General features: G+C 43.4%; 1 protein-coding gene across 1 annotated transcript; it reads left to right on the top strand.

Annotated features, from left to right (window-relative positions):
* Nucleotides 1-5,944: 5,944 nt before the first annotated feature.
* Nucleotides 5,945-25,467, top strand: LOC144609986 (mitochondrial adenyl nucleotide antiporter SLC25A24-like). The gene is made up of 11 exons (XM_078428405.1): nucleotides 5,945-6,032; nucleotides 6,391-6,551; nucleotides 7,975-8,077; nucleotides 9,580-9,667; nucleotides 12,697-12,808; nucleotides 14,248-14,403; nucleotides 17,335-17,487; nucleotides 18,824-18,931; nucleotides 22,507-22,674; nucleotides 23,610-23,760; nucleotides 25,184-25,467. Exons 2-11 carry the CDS (start codon nucleotides 6,402-6,404, stop codon nucleotides 25,366-25,368), a joined length of 1,374 nt encoding a protein of 457 aa, XP_078284531.1. The 5' UTR covers nucleotides 5,945-6,032; nucleotides 6,391-6,401; the 3' UTR covers nucleotides 25,369-25,467.
* Nucleotides 25,468-25,786: the final 319 nt, after the last annotated feature.

The raw sequence follows: 25,786 nt of genomic DNA, 5'->3' as shown, positions 1-25,786 counted from the left end.
AAAAAGACATAAACTAGAACTATTAAAACATAGCCATAACACAATGACAATAACTGAATTAAGCATAAATGGCTCCTACACATGAATGCTACTTGAGTGTTGCAAGTTAAACCTGATATTTACAATTAGCAGAGTCAAACGACAAACATTTGGAATTGTCCACATAGGCATTACGTCAAACTATCTCAAGGCTAAACACTCCAGCCTTTGCATTTCTTGTGCGGACATTTGGTTGAAAATTATAAACTTTATTGTAATTTTTACTGAAGTAATTTGCTAAATTGTTGGAATTAGTTATTGGGTTCAACAAGAATTTTTCGGGAAAGAATAACGAACAAATGTGTTTTTTGGAGGAAAATCGCCATGACATAGGTCTCTATAAACATCTTTAAAAGTCACAACATCTTTAGATTTATGGTGTACAATATCATATCATCATATCATATATATACAGCGCGGAAACAGGCCTTTTCGGCCCACCAAGTCCACGCCGCCCAGCGATCCCCGTACACATTAACACTATCCTACACCCACTAGGGACAATTTTTACATTTGCCCAGCCAATTAACCTACATACCTGTACGTCTTTGGAGTGTGGGAGGAAACCGAAGATCTCGGAGAAAACCCACGCAGGTCACGGGGAGAACGTACAAACTCCGTACAGTGCAGCACCCGTAGTCAGGATCGAACCTGAGTCTTCGGCGCTGCATTCGCTGTAAAGCAGCAACTCTACCGCTGTGCTACCGTGCCGCCCTCTAGGTCAATGTTTATTTGCTAAGGTGTGATATTGTGCACTATTGCACGTAACAATTGATGAGTATGCAAGTGTTTGGGTTCGATGTTTTTATTGGTAAAGACAGGGAAGAATGTGAAAAGGAGACACAAGGAACTGCAGATGCTGAAGAGGATCCTGTCCCGAACATCGTCTGTCCTTTCCTACCATGGATGCTACCTGATCCTCAGAGTTCCTCCAGCACGGAATGTTAAGATAATGTGAGAAACCCATCTTCTGTTAGGTAATAGAGTCATAGAGTGATACAGTGTGGAAACCTCGGCCCAACTTTCCCCCACCGGCCCATATGTCCAAGCCATACTAGTCCCACCTGCCCGCATATGGTCCATATCCCTCCAAACCTGTCCTTTCCATGTACCTGTCTAACTGTTTCTTAAATGTTGGGATAGTCCCTTGCCTCAACTACCTCCTCTAGCAGCTCGTTCCATACACCCACCACCCTTTGTGTGAAAATGGTAATTGTTGTGGAATATCGGTCACCGAACAGAGGGTTAACATAGAGTTTTGATTCAATGCAGATTAAATACTGAAGAATGGTACTTTAAATATGCAGTGACACACTGCTACCGGATTGCAGTGTCATTTGACAGCTGCCCATTATCTTATAGAGGTGCTTGAACCTACCATCTTTTAACGTGAGTGCTAATCATTGAACTATTGCAGCCAACACTGGCAGAGATGTAATGCTCAGGCTCTATAAGGCGCTGGTCAGGCCGCATTTGGAGTACTGTGAGCAAATTTGGGCCCCATATGTGAGGAAGGATGTGCTGGCTCTGGAGAGGGTCTAGAGGAGGTTTACAAGAATGATTCCAGGAATGAGTGGGCTAGCATATGATGAGCGTTTGAGAGCACTGGGCCTGTACACGCTGGAGTTTAGAAGGTTGAGGGGGGGAACTCATTGAAACTTACAGAATAATGAAAGGCATAGATAGAGTGGTTGTGGAAAGGATATTTCCACTGATGCGAGAGTCTAGGACCAGAGGTCATAGTCTCAGAATTAAAGGGCGCTCTTTTAGAAAGGAGGTGAGGAGGAACTTCTTTAGTCAGAGGGTAGTTAATCTGTGGAACTCATTGCCACAGAGGGCTGTGGAGGCCGTCAGTGGATATTTCTAAGGCAGAGATGGACAAATTCTTGTTAGAACAGGTGTCAAGGGTTATGGGGAGAAGGCAGGAAAAGGATTCGGTGGCAGAGATCAGCCATGATTGAATGGCGGAGTGGACTCGATGGGCCAAATGGAATAATTCTATCTTATAACTTGTTCTATAACTTCTTATAACAAGTTCTATTCTTATAACTTGTAAACGTAATGATATAAGAATGGTGAACATTAGAGTCTAGCGAGCCACCCACAAAACAATGTTTAGTATGGATTCAATGATGTTTGAATATTTCCTCCCCCTCTCTGAGCAGTAATATTTTGGTTGAATCCTTTGTGATGTCACTATTACATCAGTTGGTAAGATATTTAGAATTATAGCAAATATAAATAAATATCATGGCATCAAGACTTTATTGACTCCTTCATTGCTAAGAAAAGATTCCAGATTTTCTGGTATGGCAATTCCCCATGGATTATTTGATAAGATTTGGGCTTTAATAACTACGGATTATATCAAAAAATGCTTATCCAAGCAGCTGATTGGCTATTTAATCATTTAATTGCATGGCAAACTATATGTCAAGGTAGTCACAAAATGCTCGAGTAACTCAGCGGGTCAGGCAACATCTCGAGAGAGAGAAGGAATGGGTGACGTTTTGGGTAGAGACCCTTCAGACTGAAGAAGGGTCTCGACCCGAAACGTCACCCATTCCTTCTCACCCGAGATGCTGCCTAACCCGCTGAGTTACTCTAGCATTTTGTGTCTACCATCAAATTTTAACCAGTATCTGCAGTTTTTTTTCCTAAACTATCTGTCAACATATTAAAGTGCATGGGTTTTATGCAGGGCTGCCCAATCCGGTAGCTGTAATCCTGGAGGTTTCATCGCCCCGGCTGTTTCATCTTACTCTCTTGCTCAATATGTCCATACTAACCCCCTCTGCCTTTCCAAGCTATCTGGAACACGGATAGACTCCGATACCCAATTTGCTCTTGGTCAAACAACTTTTGGTATTTTTAAACCTTTTTAAAGTTAATATGATCTTCAGCTTTTGTTTACAATTGCCCTGTGGATTAATTTTCATTTTCTGGTGACTCCTGAACAAAGTGCCGCATTGTCCTCCAGAGATGCTGTCTGACCCGCTGAGTTACTCCAGCTTTTTGTGTCTTACCTGCCACATTGACAACCTTGTTATAATGTCGAATGTTACAATTGCACTGTCCATTATTCTCGCGTTACTGCTTCCCACCTTAAATTGAGCAATGAATGAAGGAATGATACTTTATTGTCACATGTACTTAGGTACAGTGAAATGCGTTGTTTTCCATACAATCTAGGCAAGTACATAAGTGCCATCATGTTTTGGCGGTGACAAATTTGTGAGAGTTTTGTGTAACATTTTCTGGACTTTAAATCCACCATTTAAAATATAATACCAATCTTCTTATTTTTTCTGGTGCCCATTCTGGTATAAGTGACTGTCATTGAAGTTATGCAGGTAATGATATAATCCTTTACTCCACTATGTATTTTTCTGGATAAATTACCCTTGAGGGAGCATTGCTGTTGCTTATGTTTCCTTCAGTCTGACCTTGATGTATAATAGACTATTTGCCATAAGTAATCCATCCCACCTCATCTCCATCTCATCGGACAATACTGTGCAATTACTCTGTGTTAAAAAAAAAATCCATTCTGTTTTCCCCGTTGACTTTTTAAAAGGAGCCATCGTTCTTTTCCGTCTGCTTCTGTCCTTTTTTCTTTAGACCTGCCTAAATTGTAAATGAGTAAGTGTTGCATTGCCTTCTGATTTTGAAGTAAAGACTGAAAGGTTTTTTACAATACAATACAATGCAATACAATATATCTTTATTGTCATTGTACAGGGGTACAACGAGATTGGGAATGCGCCTCCCATACAATGCAATAATTTAATTAATTTAAACAACAACAACCCAACGAAACAAATTGTAACAGTTTTAAGACAGAATAAAGTGCAAGTAGATCTGTGCCGGATCACTGTGCGATGTGACCATCCGGCTCAGCAGGACCGGTTCATAGCAGCTATGGTCCTGGGGATGAAGCTGTTCCTGAGTCTGGAGGTGCGGGTGTAGAAGGCCTTGTATCGTCTGGCCGATGAAGTGCTTTGAAAGGCTGGTCCTCTCACTGGAGTTGATGCATCTTTGCATTATCATTGTTTTTTAAGGAAACTATAATCTTGAGCGGTTCATGAAAAAGCAACGGAAAATTCAGTTTATGGAATATCAGTTTTCTGCTCTAAACTTCAAGATGCAAACAACTGCAGATGCTGGTTTACAAAAAAAGACACAGAATGCTGGAGTAACTCAGCGGGCCAGGCAGCATCTCTGGAGAACATGGACAGGTGATGTTTCAGGTCAGAAACCCGAAGAAGAGACCAGACCCGGTCGTCACCTATCCATGTTCTCTGGAGGTGCTGCCCAACCTGCTAAGTCACTGCAGCGCGTTGTGTCTTGGTGAGACCAAGCGTGGGCTCGGTGATCATTTCGCTGTACACCTCCGCTCAGTCCGCCTAAAGCTACCTAATCTCCCGGTTGCTAAGCACTTTAACTTCCCCTCCCATTCCCACACTGGGCCTCTTACATTGTCAGATCGAGGCCCAGCGGAGGAACAGCACCTCGTATTGGGCAGCTTACACCCCAGCGGTATGTAGGAAAATAACTGCAGATGCTGGTACAAATCAAAGATATTTATTCACAAAATGCTGGAGTAACTCAGCGGGTCAGGCAGCATCTCAGGAGAGAAGGAATGGGTGACGTTTCGGGTCGAGACCCTTCTTCAGACTGATGTCAGGGGGGCGGGACAAAGGAAGGATATAGGTGGAGACAGGAAGATAGAGGGAGAACTGGGAAGGAGGAGGGGGAAGAGAGGGACAGATGAACCATCTAAAGTTGGAGAAGTCAATGTTCATACCGCTGGGCTGCAAGCTGCCCAAGCGAAATATGAGGTGCTGTTCCTCCAATTTGCGGTGGGCCTCACGATGGCACTGGAGGAGGCTCATGACAGAAAGGTCAGACTGGGAGTGGGAGGGGGAGTTGAAGTGCTCAGCCACCGGGAGATCAGGTTGGTTAAGGTGGACTGAGCGAAGGTGTTGAGCGAAACGATCGCCGAGCCTGTGTTTGGTTTCGCCGATGTAAAGAAGTTGACATCTGGAGCAGCGGATGCAATAGATGAGGTTGGAGGAGGTGCAGGTGAACCTCTGTCTCACCTGGAAAGACTGTTTGGGTATTTGACTTCTCTAACTTCAATCAATCCTTCCTTTCCATCTCCATCCCTCTCCCTTCCCAGTTCTCTGACCAGTCTTACTGTCTCCGACCACATTTTATCTCTGATTGCTTTGTTGTTACCTCCCAGCTAACAATGATCTATTCTACATTTTTCTTGATCTCGAATCCCTTTATCCTATTTTCACACCTTACTCTTCCTTATCTATGTATCTCCCTCTCCCCTGACATCAGCCTGAAGAAGGGTCCCGACCCGAAGCGTCACCCATTCCTTCTCTACAGAGATGCTGCCTGTCCTGCTGAGTTACTCCAGCATTTTGTGTCTATCTTTGGTTTAAACCAGCATCTGCAGTTCCTTCCTACACACTTTGTGTCTTTTTCTGCTCTAAACCAATTGTTTTACAGAGTAAGGGTTTCACAGTTTCAAGGTACATTTAAACCTAGATTTTTATCATCTCTTCGCATGTTGGTTCCCCAAACCCAGATGCAGTGTAAAGCAATACAGAGTAAATTTACCTTATTAACCTGTTCACTGCAAGTTTTCTTTCACTGTTGGCTATAACCTGAGTATACTCGGGTTATGGCCAAGTGCCTTGGGAAGGGAAAGGGTGGGGGGGGGGGAAATGAGTAAGCCAAGGAGTCACAGAGAGAGCGGCCACTGTGGAAAGCAGAGAGGGTCGGGGTTGGGAAAATGGGACTGGGATTGTTCAGATTGAATCTAATCCATTTGATTTTTCTGGAACGTGAATGTAACCACCTACTCTCATTGTAGGCCCTTGTATCCACCTAAAGGGAAGCCTTTGGTGGTGCTCTGTACACCAGGCGTTGCGTGAGAATGGAAGTGGCCTTGGAACTTGCATCCTTTTGACCTGAAGGTGAGGCAAGTAAGCTGATACGGCAGATATCCATAAAAAGTTATTACAATTGATGAGAAATAGTCACATAATGCTTGGCTTCCCATACCTCTCTTGAATTTCAGTTATTCGTTGCAGTGAATTTTTTTGTGGTTCAAGAATGGATGAAACTAGCAATGAGTTCAAAGCTCCCACATGCATTTAATTTACGAGATGTCCTGAGTTTCTTGCCCTTTAACTGGTATTTAATAATTAAATTAAAGTGCTATTGACAACGGTTTCTGATTAACATGTAGCACGGATGAACGAAACAATAAAGTAACTGCTTGTAGCTTTCATTCAATATTGGTGGAGTTTGAAAGGTTCTTTTGTGATTCAGGAGCCACCACAATGTTGCCGTTTTTCAAAGACATCTTTCATCGTGAGCCGGAAAACGTGAATGTTTTGTGGGAACATCTTTACAAAAAGCTAAATGTTCACAAAGATGGCCGTGTGGATGTCTTAGACCTGAGGGAAGAACTGGAACAAATTGGAAAGAAGGTATAGCATTTCTTAGATGTGAATAAGCCGATTCATTTTTTTCATTGTACTGGAGAAATTATCAACGGGGGGCGGGGGTGGGGGCAGAGGGGGCAGGGGAGGGAGGGCTTTCCTATTCTTTCATTCTTTTAACACTCGTCCTCTGCTTCTCTCTATTCTTTTAAAGTTGGATTATTCATCACAAGACATACTATTTAGTAGACCTACTTATCACCAGTCAGGTCTACCTTGTTCTCATAGTCATAGATTGATACAGTGTGGAAACAGGCCCTTCGGCCCAACTTGCCCACACCGGCCAACATGTCCCAGCCACACTAGGCCCACCTGCCTTTGTTTGGTCCATATCCCTCCAAACCTATCCCATCCATGTACCCGTCTAACTGTTTCTTAAATGTTGGGATAGTCCCTGTCTCAACTACCTCCTCTGGCAGCTTGTTCCATACACCCACCACCCTTTGTGTGAAAAAGTTACCCCTCAGATTCTTATTAAATCTTTTCCCCGTCACCTTAAACCTATGTCATCTGGTCCTCGATTCACCTGCTCTGGGCAAGAGACTGTGCATCTATACCTGATCTGAGCCTACATTATCCCTCGCCATGTGTGGTCTAGAACTAGCTTCAGGCTGATCAGAAATCTGCACTGGGACATTTGTTTCTTTTGATTTGTATTGGAAGAAGCCAATGCCTTATTAACTTGGTTGCAGTTTATCCATATCAATAATTGCGCTGTCCATTGTGACAATATGATGAATTGTCACCGTTTGAAGTAAGAGTAGACCAGGGAATGTACTGCAATGGTTAATCAGCACGTCCCTCTAAATTGTACAAGATATATCTCTGCACCTGTTGCAACGTGTAACATCTGTGTGGGGATCAAATTATCATTCAATTTGAGGTGTTTAGTAATATTTAATTACCACAAGTATATGGCAATTGATGAGGAACGATATATATCACAAAATTAAACGGCATGGTGGAGCGGCCGTAGAGTTGCTGCCTTACCAAGTCAGATACCCGGGTTCGACCCAGGTGCCATCTGAACGGAGTTTGTACGTTCTCCCTGTGACCTGCGTGGGTTTTCTCCGGGCGCTCGGTTTCCTCCCACACTTCAAAGACGTACTGGGTTGTAGGTTAATTGACTTGGTAAAATTGTAAATTGTCCTTCGTGTGCGGGGATCACTAGTCGGTATGGACTCAATGGGCAGAAGGGCCTGTTTCCACTCTGTATCTCTAAACTAAAGCAGTAGGGACAGAATGGTATATTTCCCATCTGGAATCTGGACATAGATCTGTGGTTGAGTGAAATGAATACTCTTTATAGGTGGCTTCTGCCTCTTGGCTCTCCGTGAACTAGGGATTAATGGTCAGTAGGCTATGGCCTTAAACTTTCTTCTTTTCAATAAATATCCCTAAAATATCACAGGATGGCTTCAAGGGAAAAGACTTTGAAGCATTCCGGAAATATCTGAAGAGCCAGCATAAGGATTTAAAACTTGGCTTTGGGAAAATCGCAAAGCAGCCATCCGGTGAGTCTGCTAGTGAAATGATTACCATTGTAATAGCCCATCAGCGTGTCCAAATGTCAGCATTGTGAAAGTGCAACTGGCGTTCAGCATGAACCTGGCTTTGTAGGCCATGCAGCATTGCGCTCTGTGACACTGTTTTCTATCGTTTGGAAACCTCATTCGTCCATATTCCAAAGACGTACAGGTATGTAGGTTAATTGGCTGGGTAAATGTAAAAATTGTCCCTAAATTGTGTAGGATAGTGTTAATGTACGGGGATCGCTGGGCGGCACGGACTTGGAGGGCCGAAAAGGCCTGTTTCCGGCTGTATATATATGATATGATATGATATGATATTGTGTTGTTTAAAGGGGCACTTGCGGGTGGTGAGTGGGTCTGGAGAGATACCTGTATTTATTGCTAATCCAGTGATTTTTTTTTTGCATGTAATACCAAGTTAAATGTAATAAATCTGGCACCAAATAACAATGGCATCTGGTAGAATGCCAATAATAACCAATTGGCTCATCATTCTCCTTGGCCCTTTTCTGACAAAGCCCAATTACATGCTGACTCTTGCTTTCCGTGTGGCAATGAGCATTAAATGTCTTTATAAGAAAATAACTGCAGATGCTGGTACAAATCGACGGTATTTATTCACAAAATGCTGGAGTAACTCAGCGGGTCGGGCAGCATCTCAGGAGAGAAGGAATGGGCGACGTTTCAGGTCGAGACCCTTCTTCAGACTGATGTCAGGGGGGGCGGGACAAAGGAAGGATATAGGTGGAGACAGGAAGATAGAGGGAGATCTGGGAAGGGGGAGGGGAAGAGAGGGACAGAGGAGGTCGGCATTGTCCCATCTGTGAAACAAAATGCTTCAGTGCATTCTTCATTCAGCTTGTCCAGTTTCTCAAGAGCCTCCCAAATAATTTCTGATGGAAGATCATTGACCTGAAGCTTGCACTTTCTGTACCAAAAAAAGTCACAAAGTGCTGGGAGCTCAGTGGGTCTGGTAGCAGCTTTGGAGTACGTGGATAGGTGACGTAACAGGTTGGGACCCTTCTTCAGACTGATTGGGGGGTGGGGGGGGGATGTGTGAAGCTGGAGGAGAGGTGGGGACAGGACAAAGTCTGGCAAGTGATAGGTGAATATAGGTGAGGAGGGGTTTTTCATTTGGCAGATGGTTGTAGATACAAGTGAAGTCTCTTATCCATGTTCTCCAGAGATGCTGCCTGACACGCTGAGTTATTTCAGCACTGTGTATCCTTTCTGTAAGCCAGCATCTGCATTTCCTTGTGACTACACTACCTACATCACCTGTTTCATGTGGTTTAGCACGGTGCCTATTTCAAATTTCGAGCCTCTCCCTTTTTGTTCTGAAGCAAATTTAATGTGAATCAAAACTCCAAGATATCAAGCAGCACCTGTGAGGCACCTGTGAGATTAATGCACCCATTTTTTCTACGTTAATTTCACATTTTTATCATCTGCACCGTTTTGCTATTATATTGTTAAATTTGTAGGCCGTGTCGGAACATTGAAGATTATTCATCACATGGGAAAACTACATGTCAGTCTTGGTATCTACCAAGCGGAAAAGATTAAACGGCAGTAAGTAGCATCGCGATTCAATTACTGGACGAGTATCTAGAAATCTGTGCTAATGATTCTTAGGCAGGAGTTACAATCCTGCAATGGTAGTTCGGGAAATTAAACTCAGCTAATTCGGGAATCTAGATTTTTTTTTGTTGCACAACTCAGCAGCATTTTTTCCAGAACTCATTACAGATGGTAAAGTAAGCTGCAGTCCTTATCTGGTCTTCACCTGTGATCAACCATGCAGCCAATGCAACATGGTTGACTCTTAACTCTATGAATTGATTAAATAAATCCCTCTATTGTGCCAAGCAATGAGGGGGGGGGCGACCTAATTGAAACTTATCGAGTAGTGAAAGGCCTAGGTAGAGCGGAGGTGGAGAGGATGTTTCCACTAGTGGCAGAGTTAAGGACCAGAGGCCATAGCCTCAGCATAAAAGGATGTACCTGTACAAAGGAAATGAGGAGGAATTTCTTTAGTCAGGGGCTGGTGAATTCATTGCCTCAGAAGGCTGTGGAAGCCAAGTCAATGGATATTTTGAAGGTGGAGATTGACATATTCTTAATTAATACGGGTGTCCAGGGTTAGGGGGAGAAGACAGGAGAATGGGGTTGAGAGAAAGATAGATCAGCCATGATTGTTTGGTGGAGTAGACTTGATGGGCCGAATGGCCCAATTCTTCTCTAACGTATGAACTTATGAAACCAAATGCAATTAGGAATGTGGGATAAATGCTGGCTTTGTCAATGATACCCATGCCGATAAATGAACTTAAAAGTTCAAATAAATGAATGATTTGCTTTACCGTTATTGCATTGCGCGATGGTGGACGAAGGGGCGATTCACAAGACACTGAGATAATCCATTTGAGATCGTATCAAAACATTGGGATTCTTTCTTAAACAAGATACAGATCGCTGGAAGCGCTCGGTGGGTCAGGAAGCATCTGTGGAGGCAAAGATGTAAAGATGTTTTGGTTGATAATACGGACAGAATAAGGACCAATACATTGTCCAAAGATCGATAGACACAAAATGCTGGAGTAACTCAGCGGGACAGGCAGTATCTCTGGAGAGAAGGAATGGATGACGTTACAGGTCGAGACCCTTCTTCTGACCAAAGACAGTTCCACCACTCGCCCATGCTCATTCCCTCAAATAAAAGGGTCACACACTGCTTCCTCCCTGGTAGGCCATTCTGGCCCTGGTAGGCCATTCTGGCCCTGGTAGGCCATTCTGGCCCTGGTAGGCCATTCTGGCCCTGGTAGGCCATTCTGGCCCTGGTAGGCCATTCGGCTTTAAAAACCCTACCTGGTTGCATTTATAAATTCCACCCCATCTAGGTCCCTTATACTAAGGCAACCCCAGTTAATATTGAGAAAGTTAAAATGATATTGCTTTCATATCCCACTGTTATTCATCTACGTATTTATTCTTCCAAATCCTTTTGGGAGGCCTGTAACATAATACTATCAAAGTCATTGCTCCTTACTGATTTCCAAACTCCACTAGTGTAGATTCATCTGCAGGGATGTATGAAGCTCCCGACTTTGTACCTGTCCAACAGGTGTATGGTCTTTGCAACCTGAGCGGATGAGAGAGGTGTCTGATGGGCGGATGAATGAAGTGACAAAGGGCCATTCATGCAGGGGAGTTCAACTAGTGGGTACATGCTGTTCAATGTGTGTGAATGTGCATCCCAAAGACTACGTTTGGTGCCAGGGTTAAGGCCATCTCCTTGACGCAGGAGAGAAATTTGTGTGGGGAAGAAAGATCACTTGTCATCTATGTTGGAGCCAATGACATAGGACAAGGTTCTGCTAAAGAAATATGAGCAGCTAAAGTACAAATTATAAAGGTGATCATAAGGTCATAAGTGACTGGAGCAGAATTAGGCCATTTGGCCCATCAAGTCTACTCCGCCATTCAATCATGGCTGTCCCTCCTAACCCCATTCTCCTGTCTTCACCCCAAAACCCTTGGCACCCGTACTAATCAAGAATCTATCTCTGCCTTAAAAATATCCATTCACTTGGCCTCCACAGCCTTCTGTGGCAAAGAATTCCACAGATTCACCACCCTCTGACTAAAGAAATTCCCCGTTTTCTTCTTCCGAAAGGAAAGTCCTTAAATTCTGAGGCTATGGCCTCAATTTCTCAATTACTACCTGAGCTATCTGCAAATTACCATAGTAAGCAAGTAAGATTAGAGTAATGAACGGCTAAAGTACAAGTCTGAAGAAGGGTCTCGACCCGAAACGTCACCCATTCCTTCTCTCCCGAGATGCTGCCTGACCTGCTGAGTTACTCCAGCATTTTGTGAATAAATACCTTCGATTTGTACCAGCATCTGCAGTTATTTTCTTATAAATATAATTATAAAGGTGATGTTCTCAGTTACTACCTGAGCCATATGCAAATTGCCCTAGTGTGTAAAATAAGATTAGAAAAATCAAGATGTAATTTGAAAGATTAGTGGGGGAAAAATGGGGTTCAATTGCTGGAGGCACTGGCCAGTACTGCAGCCAGGCTCTCTTCCTTGGCTAGAACAGTATTGTAAGATTATAAACTTGGAAAGCACAAACCTATATATCATTACCTTGAATAAATGAAAAAAAAGTTTTGAGAGTATTTGAAAGTTTTGGCGGCACGGTGGCGCAGCGGTAGAGTTGCTGCTTTACAGCGAATGCAGCGCCGGAGACTCAGGTTCGATCCTGACTACGGGTGCTGCACTGTAAGGAGTTTGTACGTTCTCCCCGTGACCTGCGTGGGTTTTCTCCGAGATCTTCGGTTTCCTCCCACACTCCAAAGACGTACAGGTATGTAGGTTAATTGGCTGGGTAAATGTAAAAATTGTCCCTAGTGGGTGTAGGATAGTGTTAATGTACGGGGATCGCTGGGCGGCACGGACTTGGTGGGCCGAAAAGGCCTGTTTCCGGCTGTATATATATGATATGATATGATATGAAATATATGTATTTAGTAAAATGGCACCGAATATGGCATGAAACCAAAAACCACTTTTGCTCTCTCAAAATTCACCAGCTTGGACAACAATAAATACATGGACATTGACTGGAACAAGTGGTGGCAGATCTATGTAACGGACATCGAGGACAATATGCGAAAAACGATTGATGCCTGGAGAAATAATAGTGTAAGTATTGTGGGGCACTATGATGAATTTAAGGACTTTCCTTCAGGAAGGCGATAACAAGGAATCTCTTTTGTCAGAGGGTGGTGAATTTGTGGAATTCTTTGCCACAGACGGCTGGAGGCCATGTGACTGGATAATGATTAAATGCTCTGTAACTGCTTGAGCCATGATGAAATTAAGTGTACAGTCTGCAGCTGGACAGAATAACTCCCATTGATGAAGGTAGTTTATAGAAACATAGAAAATAGGTGCAGGAGTAGGTCATTCGGCCCCTCGAGCCAGCACCGTCATTCAGTATGATCATGGCTGATCATCCAGAATCAGTACCTCATTTCTCCCCATATCCCTTGATTCCATTAGCTCTAGGAGCTATATCCAACTCTCTCTTGAATACATCCGGCGAATTGGCCTCCGCTGCCTTCTATGGCAGAGAATTCCACAGATTCACAACTCACTGGGTGAAAAAGCTTTTCCTCATCTCAGTCCTAAATGGCCTACCCCTTATTCGTACTAATAATATAGTTTGGCGTGGTCAGTATCCTAAAATGGAAGGGTTCTGGATTCAACGGGTGGTAACTTATTTGCTTTGAGATTAGTTAGAAGCACACGGATCATTAATTCTTCCTTGAAAAATGGTATTGCAAGTTATAAGGTATCAAGATGACAGAAATTATAGGATTGGTGCATAAAAACGGTGTAATTTCTTTCAATCTCGCTGTCATAATAATATTGGTGTTGGATCTGTTCAATCCTAACATGTGATAGAAAAAGATATTTCATTTGAAAGAAATTGCATTTATAGACTTGAACCATCCTGAACCAATTTGCGTCTGTTGAAGTACCTTTGAAGTGCATTAGGATTGGAAATGTATGGCAGCCAAGTTACAGACAAAGTTCACCAAGTTGCAGTGTGATATTGAACACAAGATAAATACAGGTCAGGATATTGGGAATATGGACGTTATATGTCCACTTGAGAGAACAGAAGGGGCCTCAATATCATCTTATTTGAGGGATAGCTCCTCCCAAAGAATCGAAGAGTTTAATGCCTACATTATTTGTGCTCAAGTCTCGAATAGGATCTGAACCTCCAGTTTATTACACACAGGGAGGTCCTGCATGCACAGGTTAAATGGCGGTAGTTCCAGAGCATTGAGCTTTTAACTTTAACCTATTAGGGCGATGGAAGCACCTGCAAAAATAGCCACTTTACCATCTTAATGCTTTCTTTCACTATAAACAATAGACAATAGGTGCAGGAGTAGGCCATTTGTCCCCTTCAAGCCAGCAGCACCATTCAATGTGATCATGGCTGATCATTCTCAATCAGTACCCCGTTCCTGCCTTCTCCCCATACCCCCTGACTCTGCTATCCTTAAGATCTCTATCTAGCTCTCTCTAAAATGTATTCAGAGAATTGGCCTCCTCTGCCTTCACAGATCTTTTCTATCAATGACGACATAACCAACTGTGACGACTTCTTGGAGAATCAGGAACCAGAGAAGTGGTGGGGGCATCTGATTGCAGGAGGCACAGCTGGAGCTATTTCACGATCTGTCACCGCCCCTTTTGATCGTCTAAGAGTGCTAATGCAGGTAGAACGCTCATTGCTCTTGTGTCTACAATTTACGTATTTATGCTTCCCAAACGTGTTAATGATCCTGTTTTGTTTGCTGGTTTTTGAGTCACGAATTCTGCTGCAACGCAATGGTTGCATTCCTAGAAAACCTGTTGAAGAAAATCGTGTTATAAAGACATCATGTTGGGTTGCAGAGCCTGTTTCAATGCTGCATGATTACGACAATTGTCTCAATAAGTAAAAGGGGGTAAGGGGCGAGAGATAATAACGCAGTTACTTTTTCCACAAGATTTCAAAGATGCTCTTTTTAATAGCAATAAGTTGTTTTTATTACAGCAAAATCACTAAAGACTGTATGTTAGACAATAGACAATAGGTGCAGGAGTAGGCCATTCAGCCGTTCGAGCCAGCACCGCCATTCAATGCGATCATGGCTGATCACTCTCAATCAGTACCCCGTTCCTGCCTTCTCCCCATACCCCCTCACTCCGCTATCCTTAAGAGCTCTATCCAGCTCTCTCTTGAAAGCATCCAACGAACTGGCCTCCACTGCCTTCTGAGGCAGAGAATTCCACACCTTCACCACTCTGACTGAAAAAGTTCTTCCTCCGTTCTAAATGGCCTACCCCTTATTCTTAAACTGTGGCCCCTTGTTCTGGACTCCCCCAACATTGGGAACATGTTTCCTGCCTCTAATGTGTCCAATCCCCTAATTATCTTATATGTTTCAATAAGATCCCCCCTCATCCTTCTATATTCCAGTGTATACAAGCCTAAATGCTCCAGCCTTTCAACATACGACAGTCCCGCCATTCCGGGAATTAACCTAGTGTTACATCATGTTATAGAGTATTGAAATACATGTCAATAGAAACTTGTCAATTTTAATGACCACCACAGTTAAAGTGGCCGCTGGTTTCTTAAGAGAAAATGGTATCTGGTTACTACTAGTAGGTTACATGGAAACAAGTTTCCCCCGACCCCCCACCCCACATACAGTTTAAATCCAAGATAGCTTTGCTTCTGTCATGGGCCTCCTCCAGTGCCATAGTGAGGCCCACCAGAAATTGGAGGAACAGCATCTCATATTTCGCTTGGGCAGCTTGCAGCCCAGCGGTACGAACATTGACTTCTCCAACTTTAGATAGTTCCTCTGTCCCTCTCTTCTCCCCCCCCCCTCCCTCCTCCTTCCCAGTTCTCCCTCTAACTTCCTGTCTCCACCTATATCCTTCCTTTGTCCCACCCCCCTGACATCAGTCTGAAGAAGGGTCTCGACCCGAAACGTTACCCATTCCTTCTCTCCTGAGATGCTGCCTGACCTGCTCCAGCATTTTGTGAATAAATACCTTGCTTTCTGTTTGTCACATTTCAAAGTAACTTTTAAGTGGTTCTCTAGTTCTTGTTTAAAATTGCATTGTAATTCATCACTCGGTCACTCGCCTCATATCCAATTTGTCTTATGGGAACCTTATAGCACAACTACCTTTATTGAAGTCAGAACTAAGATTCACATATTCTTAAAACATTGACGCCCATGTGTTGGTCTGTTTAGTTTACTTTAGTTTATTGTCACGTGTACCGAGGCGACCAGTCAGTGGAAAGACAAGACTGATTACAATCGAGCCATTCACAGCATAAAGATACATGATAAAGGGAATATATATTTATGGAGCTACTGAGCACTGCAAGGCTCTCTTCCTCAGTTGTTTTCTCAAATATATTGAAAGCCTTTCAAAAAAATCTTTTCAGGCAAGGTTTTAGTTTAGTTGACTTTATTATGTCAAATGTTCCAAGATGCAGTTTTGTTGCGTGCTATCCAGTTACGAAAAGACTATACTTGATTACAATCAAGCTGTCCACAGTCCACAGCTGTCCTACAGGTACAGGATAAAGGGAATAGTGCATAATCAAGCAAAATAAAGTTCAGTACAGACTGATTGAAGATAGTCTGAGGGTTTCCAGTGAGGTAGATGGTAGGTCAGGACTGCACTCTAGGTGGTGATAGGTTGGTCAGTTACCTGATAACAGCTGGGAAGAAACTGTTCCTGAATCTGGAGGTGTGCGTTTTCACACTTCTGTACCTCTTGTCTGATGGGAGAGGGCAGAAGAAGGATTATGAAGTGTAGATGCAGTCAATGGAAGGGAGGCTGGTTTGCGTGATGGTCTGGGCTAAGTCCACAACTCTCCACAATCTCTTGCTGTCTTGGATGCAGCTGTTCCTGAACCATGCTGTGATTCCCAATACTATGGTGCATGTAGAAGTTGGAGAGAGTTATTGGGGACAGGTTACGAGGTTCTCAGTCTCCTTCCTGTCCTCCATCTCATTATTATTTGATATCCAGCTCACTGTGGGTGTGTCCTTTTCGAATTTGTAAATTGAGTTGGATTTATATTTGACTGCGCAGTGGTGGGCGCATAAGGATAAAAGAAAGGGGGTGGGAACACATCCTCACAGGGCACCGGTGTTGAGGATTGTCACAGAGGATGATTTGTCATCTATCTTCACTGATTGTGGTCTGTTGGTCAGGAAGTCGAGAATCCAGTTGCAAAGGTGAGCGCTGAGTCCAAGTTCCAGGAGTATGAGCTTGGATGGAATAATGGCATTGAAAGCAGAGCTGTAGTCTATGAATAGAAGTCTGTACCTCATCAAATGTGCCTATGACAAATAAAACAACATTGCAAAAGTGCTAGCACTCCATCCATTTTGTAGATTGGATAGGTCTACTAAAGAGCTGACACAGACATATTGGACTGAATCACCTCATGAAGCACTTTTAAAGGAAAAAATTGTGACCCCCAATATCAAATTATTCCCCTGACATTTTTGTTGATCCACTATTTTTTAACCAGCTGTAGTTAATATGGGTGTGTACACGCACTTTGTCAGCACGAGCTATTGGACCTATAGTTACCAGAATAAAGCTTATTTTTGTACCTATTTCTCTAGGTTTATTCTACACGAGAGAACAAGATACATGTATTGACTGGCATAAAGCAAATGATAGCAGAAGGAGGTTACAGTTCAATGTGGAGAGGGAATCTGACTAACATTATCAAAATTTGTCCAGAGCTTGCCATCAAGTTCATGGCTTATGAAGAGGTATGGGAAGGGCATAAACTCATTGTAGCTTTGTATTCCATTACGTATTATACCTAACTGTTTAATAACTGAAAGTCATTATGTAGTGCATCAAGACATTGTGCTTTATTGCAGATGCACAACAGTCTTAAAATGTTAGTACATCTTAGCTGGAGCCGAAAGTGGAGGAGAACTTTCAAGTTTACAAACTTTCAAGTTAACAATTAAAAGCAAACACAAACTGTTGGAGGCACTCGGAGGATCAGCCAGCATCTGTGGAGGGAATAGACTGATTACATTTTGGGTTGGGACCCAAAACATCACCTGTCCATTCTCTCCCCTGATGCACCAGTTCCTCCAGCACTTTGCATTTTGCTCGAGATTACAGCATCTGTGGTCTCTTGTGTTTCCATACACCAATTAAACCCTGACCTCAGTAGTTTTACTTTCTTCTCTTCCTAATGAGCTACAATTACAAGGGTCAGTCAATGTGTTAACTACTTCAATTAGAATATTGCAATTTTGAAGCTAATGAGAGTGATTAGCATGTATGGGAAGTAACCCTTTATGCTTTTTGAGGACTTTAGGACTAGCAGAAGTTGCCTAAAAATGAGTGTTAGCCTCTTTGGTTGAGGTTATGATAAAACTCTACTTGTAAAGAATGGTGGAAGTTTCGATATTTTCTGAGGAAAACAATTTTTAATCTGAGGTTTGTAGGTTTGTAAACTAAAGACATTAGAGATATCAGGTGTCAGAAGTTAGAAAATAGAAACAAAGAAAATAGGTGCAGGAGGAGGCCATTTGGCTCTTCGAGTCAGCACTGCTATGGGGAAGAAGGTATATGGATATTCAGATATATGTATATATCTGTATATGTATATATCTGTATATGTATATCTGTATATGTATATATCTGTATATGTATATATCTTATATATATATATATATAAGAAGGTATATGGAAATACAGATGTCAGAGGTTATGGGGAGAAGGCAGGAGAATGGCATTCAGAGGGAGAGATAGATCAGCCATGATGGAATGTCACCCATTCCTTCTCTCCAGAGATGCTGCCTGTTACTCCAGCTTTTTGTGTCTATCTTCGATTTAAACCAGCTTCTGCCGATTCCTTCCTACACAAAGAGATGAACCTTACTGTTGAAAGTAAGGGTGCCGACAGGTGAGTGCGTCCGTTCTTTATCGTGTCGAGTCTTGATGGACACGGCTTTGTGGTGTAGTGTTACACGATGCTTTTAAGTACTGAATAAAATATTAAACTAGAAAGCAAACTGGATGTACTTCCTTTGACATTTTTAACAGAACTTTTAACTACTTGATGGTTTTGAAATGTGTTTGCAGCTGAAGGAAATATTGGCAGCTGATCCACAAAATCTGCAAATGAAAGAGAGATTCCTTGCAGGATCAATGGCCGGGGCAGTTTCTCAATCAGCCACCTATCCCGCTGAGGTAGGACAATATGATCGGGCTTTCGACTTATGTTTAATTGTGAGCATATATCTATTATGATACCGCAATATTTAATCATTAGAAATAATGATTCAATGATACATTATTGTCAGTGAAATGCTTTGTTTTGTGGACAACTCAGTAAAATCATATAGCAGACCTCACCTAGGTACTACTCATGCAATACTTCAGAGATCGTGCCTTATCACCTTATGAAGTCTCCAGGAACACACCTCGTTTTAATAGGTGTCATCATAGATGCATTCAAACAGATCAACTAATTAATTGCTGAAATACTCAGATGAGCAGCAGCAAGTAGGTCGGCACGGTGGCGCAGTGGTAGAGTTGATGCCTTATAGCGCCAGAGACCCGGGTTCGATCCTGATTACGGATGCTGTCTGTACGGAGTTTGTACGCACTCCCTGTGACCTGCGTGGGTTTTCTCCGGGTGCTCCAGTTTCCTCCCACACTTCAAAAAAGACGTCCAGGTTTGTAGGTTAATTGGCTTTGGTAAAAATTGTAATTTGTCCCTAGTATGTTTAGTGTTACTGTGTGGGGATCGCTGGTCGGTATGGACTCGGTGGGCCACAGGGCTTGTTGCTGCTCTGTATCTCCAAACTAAAGTATATTTAGGTGCATTCGGAGTCTAATATTTAATTCTACGCTTCTTTAAAACTCCCATTCGTGCCCACTGAGGGATTCTGTGTTGCCATCAAGACTTTGCTCCATTGCTGTGTCTCGATGCAAATGTACTAGAGATCCTATTTTGAGAACTATCACTTGCTATTTTTAACTGTGGTATGAATATGGTTACTTATTCAATATTTGCTTGTAACAAAAGATAATATTACCTGAAGCACGCTGTAAAATGTAGTCCTAATGTAGAGTGATGGTAATCCATAACCAAAGATACTAGAGAAGCAAGATGAACCACTCCGTCAAAATCGCCTATACTGAAGTGTAGTACGCAAAGGAGCAAAACGTCCACCATTTTAGTAAGCAAAACTCGCCGATCGCTCTGCCTCTCGCAGTGTAATCAGTGTTTTGGGGGAACAGTATGTGTGATGATACTGTGGCGCGTTGGAAGAGGCCCGAAATAAAGGTGAGAAGCCGGGTATTTCGGGACGTTCTGTTTTATTATTCCTCGGTTATCAGACGGGTCGAGTCTGCCGGAATGGCTTCGCGCCCAAAACCTTGTCCTTATATACATGGTACCCGACCGCCCCCCTGGACTGGTCCATTCCCGTGCCGAGGGGTCGGTAGTGGTATGGCCCGACCCTTGGGAGCCGCCACAGGACCCCCCCCCCCAGAACCGGAGGCACGAAACGCGCTGGTGGTCGCACAACCCGACCGGACCGCGTACGGTAATCGGTCGACAGAGGGGCCAGCGGAGGCACAGTTGGAGGGACAGGTGGTGGGTCCCGGAAGGGTGGGCGACCTTGTGGCCGAGGCTGGGCAACCCGCACCGGTTGGTCAATGTCTAAGAGGGCCGGCTTCAGGCGGTCAATTGACACGGCCTCCGGTCGGCCCCCCATGTCCAAGACAAAGGTTGTCTGTCCGTGCTCCAGCACCCGGTACGGGCCCTCATACGGCCTCTGGAGTGGCGTCCGGTGGGCGTCACGGCGCAGGAACACAAAGGCGCAGTCCCGGAGGGCCGATGGCACGTAAGGGCGGAATGTCCCATGGCGGGACGGGTGCGAGCTTGCCAACTCGCTCTCGGAGGCGATGTAGGGTGGATGAGGGCGGTTCCTCTCGCCCCGGCAACGAGGGCACGAACTCCCCGGGCACCGTGAGCGGGGACCCGTAGACGAGCTCCGCTGAGGATGAAGCCAGGTCCTCCTTGGGGGCAGTCCGGATGCCCAGCAAGACCCATGGTAGCTCGTCCATCCAGTCGGGGCCGGAGAGTCGCTCCTTCAGCGCTGTCTTCAGCTGCCGGTGGAACCTCTCCACCAGGCCGTTTGCCTGCGGTTCTGGGGGGGGGGGGGGGGGGGGGTCCTGTGGCGGCTCCCAAGGCATAAAATGCAGAATATATCTCATCTCTCAACTCACAGATGTTTGTCATTTCTCTTTTTAAATGTTTCTGCAAGTTTCTGCCTACTAAAATGGTGCCATGACATACTACGGTTTTTAGTGTCGAGTGGTCTATCTTGCTCTGCACCATTATCTTTGTCCATAACTGTTGGTGAGCATCGTTAGGAGGTTATCTCTATTTTTGCACATTATTATTTTTAAACTGAAGTCCCGATCTGGAGGGAATTACTGAAAATACCGCATGTGATTTATTTTCAATTTGATAAGCTATATTTTCTGTCTCCTTAATGCTGGGCAGGCAAATCACACATGGAGAGGCTGCCTTTGTAAAACCCCTTTATGAATCGTTTTGTGAAGGTGAGCTTGTAGCCAATCCTCCCTTTAATTCTCCATCACAGCCCTTGTCAGTTCTCCAACCCTGCTCTGCTTCAAGGATGCTCATTATTGTCAGTGAAATGCTTTGTTTTGTGGACAACTCAGTAAAATCATAGAGCAGACCTCACCTAGGTACTACTCATGCAATACTTCAGAGATCGTGTCCTATCACCTTATGAAGTCTCCAGGAACACACCTCGTTTTAATAGGTGTCATCATAGATGCATTCAAACAGATCAACTAATTAAATGCTGAAATACTCAGATGAGCAGCAGCAAGTAGGTCGGCACGGTGGCGCCGTGGTAGAGTTGATGCCTTATAGCGCCAGAGACCCGGGTTCGATCCTGATTACGGATGCTGTCTGTACGGAGTTTGTACGCTCTCCCTGTGACCTGCGTGGGTTTTCTCCGGGTGCTCCAGTTTCCTCCCACACTTCAAAAAAGACGTCCAGGTTTGTAGGTTAATTGGCTTTGGTAAAAATTGTAATTTGTCCCTAGTATGTTTAGTGTTACTGTGTGGGGATCGCTGGTCGGTATGGACTCGGTGGGCAGCACTTCATCTTTTACTGAAGAACATGGCAGTCTCCTCAGCCTGAGAATCGTACAGCACAGAACTGGGGCTTTCAGACTGCCTTGCTCTTACCATTGAGATCAGAATGCAGATAATCAGCATTTGTTTGTTATTTTTTACCTAAGATTCCTAATATCTGTAATTTTATCTTTTGTGATTCCACCTAATAATTTGCTTCTCTCATCTGTATTTTCCCAATTACATATACCTCCTGGTTATCGTCTTCATCCCTTTCATTACATGTATTCACAGATCTACCTTGGTTCTTTAAGTGTAAGAAAATAACTGTAGATGCTGGTACAAATCGAAGGTATTTATTCACAAAATGCTGGAGTAACTCAGCAGGTCAGGCAGCATCTCAGGAGAGAAGGAATGGGCGACGTTTCGGGTCGAGACCCTTCTTCTGACCTTGGTTCTTTGCCTTCTTTCTTTCATTTCATTTTTAAAAAAAGTGTCTTGATTTTTTTCAAGTTCTAATGAAAGGTCTTTGACTTGAAATGTTTCCCTCTCCACAAATGTTGCTTGATCTGAGTTTAAAAAAAAATTCATTGTGTGCTCCTTGGAATTAATGATTTGGTTCTTGGTCTTGGTTCCTCTAGATGGTGAAAACAAGAATGATGTTGCGAAAGACAGGGGAGCCCAGAGAACTCTACACCCATGTCAGGAATATTTTTGTGTGTGAAGGTGCTTCCACTTTCTTCAGGGGCTACGTTCCAAATATCATGGGAATCATTCCTTATGCTGGCATTGACCTGGCAGTGTATGAGGTTAGTATCCATAAGATCTTTGACTCTGGGAGTGTGTGCTTTCAAGCTTTTGTACCTTTTGCCAGACGGAAGAGGGGAGAAGAGGGAATGACCAGGTCATTATACAAATAAATCATTATATCAATAGATCAATAAACGGTCCTTGATTATGTTGGCTGCTTTCCTGATGCCGCATGAAGTGTAGATGGATTTGATGGGAGGAGTGATGCACTGGACTATGTCCATAATGCTCAGCACTTTCTTGTGGTCTGCCTCGGTACCATTCCTCTTTGTATTTCTTATGGTCTCGATTGAGCTGTTGCCCGCCAATCTGTGATGTAGCCCAATAGGGTATTTTCCACCGTGTATCTATAGAAATTGGTCAGAATTGTTGAAGATATATGTCCTTAGTCTTCTGATTATTAGGAGGCGCTGGTGTGCTTTCTTGACCATTTGTGGTTGGTTCAGGACAAATTTTTGGTGATGTTCTCTCCTATGTACTTAAAACTCTTGACCATCTCCACCTCTCCACCATTGATGCTGACTGGATACACCAGTCATAGTCATACAGCATGGAAACAGGCACTTCGGCTCAACTCATCCCTAGTCCTCTTTGCCCGTGTCCGACTAAAATCGCTCTAGTTTCCTGAAATTATCTTCCTATCCCCTTTTGTCCCTTTCTATTTATTTCTGACCAAAATTTAGACCCAATATTTTGTGCAGTTTGTATCATTTTGTGTGATTACCCAACCTGTTTTACTAATGCAACTTGCTCTATGTATAACGCTTGAAAGTATTTTATACAGTTGAGACTGAATTCCGTGATTCTATTGCCCATGTTTAGCACTGCAATCCTACGGAGGACATGTTTAATCCTTCTGACTTGCACTTTGCACCTTCCAGGCCCATAAACGCTGCAGTTCTTTTCTAAAAGAGTCTGAAATTTGTTCTTGCAGACACTGAAGAACCTGTGGATCGAGAGATATGCCGCAGGCAGTGAGAGGCCCCATGTCTTACTGGTGGTGGGTAGTGCCTCAGCATCCAATATAATTGGTACTCTCGCCAGTTACCCATTGCTAGTTTTACACACTCACATGCAGGCAGAAGGTGAGTGCAGTTGGGAACAATAGGTTATGGATCTCAACCTGACCATCTGTTTGCTAAATGAAAAAGATTTGCATTTTGACGGCACCTTTCATAACTAAAGGAGCCTGGTTTTGTTTCACATCATTTAAGAATTCAAGATTTTACAGAAATGTTTGGCACCAGAAAAGGCCTATTGTGCTCAAGCTAGTGATAAATATTTAGGCAAGTCCCACTTCCCCAGGTCTACAATCTTGTCCTTTGTTAAGATATTTTTCAGATTTCTATCTCCATTCCCCTTTTTGACATGGTTCTAGATCTCCAGAGTCCTCCTGTCTTAAATCCATTTCCTTTTATTATTGACCTCTTTGTTAAGAGATAAACGGCCCATCAGTCATCCCAACATTTTAGGTCCTGTGGGGTATTCCATGCCCTTCTTTGGAATAGTTTTGCTTGTTTATTGATCCATCATTTTGCTGCTGATTTTTATGTCTTTCCCCTTCCCCCAGGTCTGCAACAGTTCATAAGCTCTTGAAACAACATGTCTTAACTTAGACCTCTACACTGCCCGTCAATCTCCCATGACCTTCTTCAAAATTCAACATCCTTTATTCAAGCTTGCACATCACTTTACACATCATCCTCTGTGCTCACTGACTGGTGGGCTCTCAGCATGCCAGTGCTGTGATGTTATTTTTCATCCGTGTGATCAAACTCTTCTGTGGAAACGCCTCTCTGTGCCTCTGTGTCTGACACCCACACTAATCAAGAACCTATCAATCTCTGCCTTAAAAATATCCATTGACTTGGCCTCCACAGCCTTCTGTGGCAATGAATTCCACAGATTCACCACCCTCTGACTAAACACCTTGCTCCAATACACATTGTCTAAGAGTAACTTACATCTTGGGTACCTGTTGCTGAGTCAGCACTACTGAACAAAATCTTTCGGCAATAAAACTTAATGGGACGTTGTTCGCACAGCTGAGAAGGTTGTTGGCTGCAACCTTCCCCCCATTGACGAACTGTACACTGCAAGGGCCAGGAAGCGAGTGGGCAAGATCATCTCTGACCCCTCTCACCCTGCCCACAAACTCTTTGAAGCACTTCCCTCTGGAAGGCGACTCCAGACTGTCAAAGCAGCCACAGCCAGACATAAAAACAGCTTTTTTTCCCACGAGTGATAGTTCTACTCAACAACCAATGTCTGTAGTCTCTTTTTTGCTCCGGTTTATTTTCACCCACATGTTTAGACCGTAATGTTGTATCCTTATTGTTTTGATGTGTTTATGCTTTATTCTTAATTGTTAACTGTATGTTTGTGTTGTCTTTTGTGAGCGGAGCACCAAGGCACATTCCTTGTATATGCACATACTTGGCCAATAAACTTATTTATTCATTCATTCTTGAGAAATCTGAAAGGACTTTTTTTAATTTTTGCTGTCAGTGATTAAAAAGGGAATGAGAAAACCACGATTGCGGGAATACTTCTGGAATATTCTGGCAAACGAGGGTTTGCCCGGCTTCTATCGTGGATTCACTGCCAACATGATCAAAGCCATTCCATCAGTCTGCATCAGTTACATTATGTACGAATACCTCAAGACGACACTGGGCCTCCGGTCCCATTAAGGACTCATGACTTGACACTGCTCCCAAAACAGGACATGGCGGTATTTTTAATGTTGTTCACTTACTTGTAACACTGTACTCAGTCATATACCTCATTGCTCAATGCACTTATTTTAAAGAAAAAATTAAAAATAAATTAATGTCAATTATTTTCATTGTTTGAGAACACCTTATTTAGACAGGATTTCTTTTCCATGCATTGCCGTGATTGTTCACTGACTTGTGCAATTCATGAACGAAGAGGAAAGTGATCCAGAGAAACAGGTAACTTGTTCGAGTTGCGAGTCAACTGTAGATTTGTCTTCCTGTATTCTGTTACTCAGACCTTCCAATGATTTCAACTCTGGCCACAAGTTTAACCCCGGTTTTCATCGCTCCACTGTTGGCGGTCGCCCCTTCAGCTCTGCTTCTTTTAATC

This window comes from Rhinoraja longicauda, chromosome 35 (assembly GCF_053455715.1).
Source record: "Rhinoraja longicauda isolate Sanriku21f chromosome 35, sRhiLon1.1, whole genome shotgun sequence".
Taxonomy (NCBI): Eukaryota; Metazoa; Chordata; class Chondrichthyes; order Rajiformes; family Arhynchobatidae; genus Rhinoraja; species Rhinoraja longicauda.
Note: the sequence above shows the minus strand (reverse complement) of the source record. Positions and strands in the feature narration are given on the sequence as shown.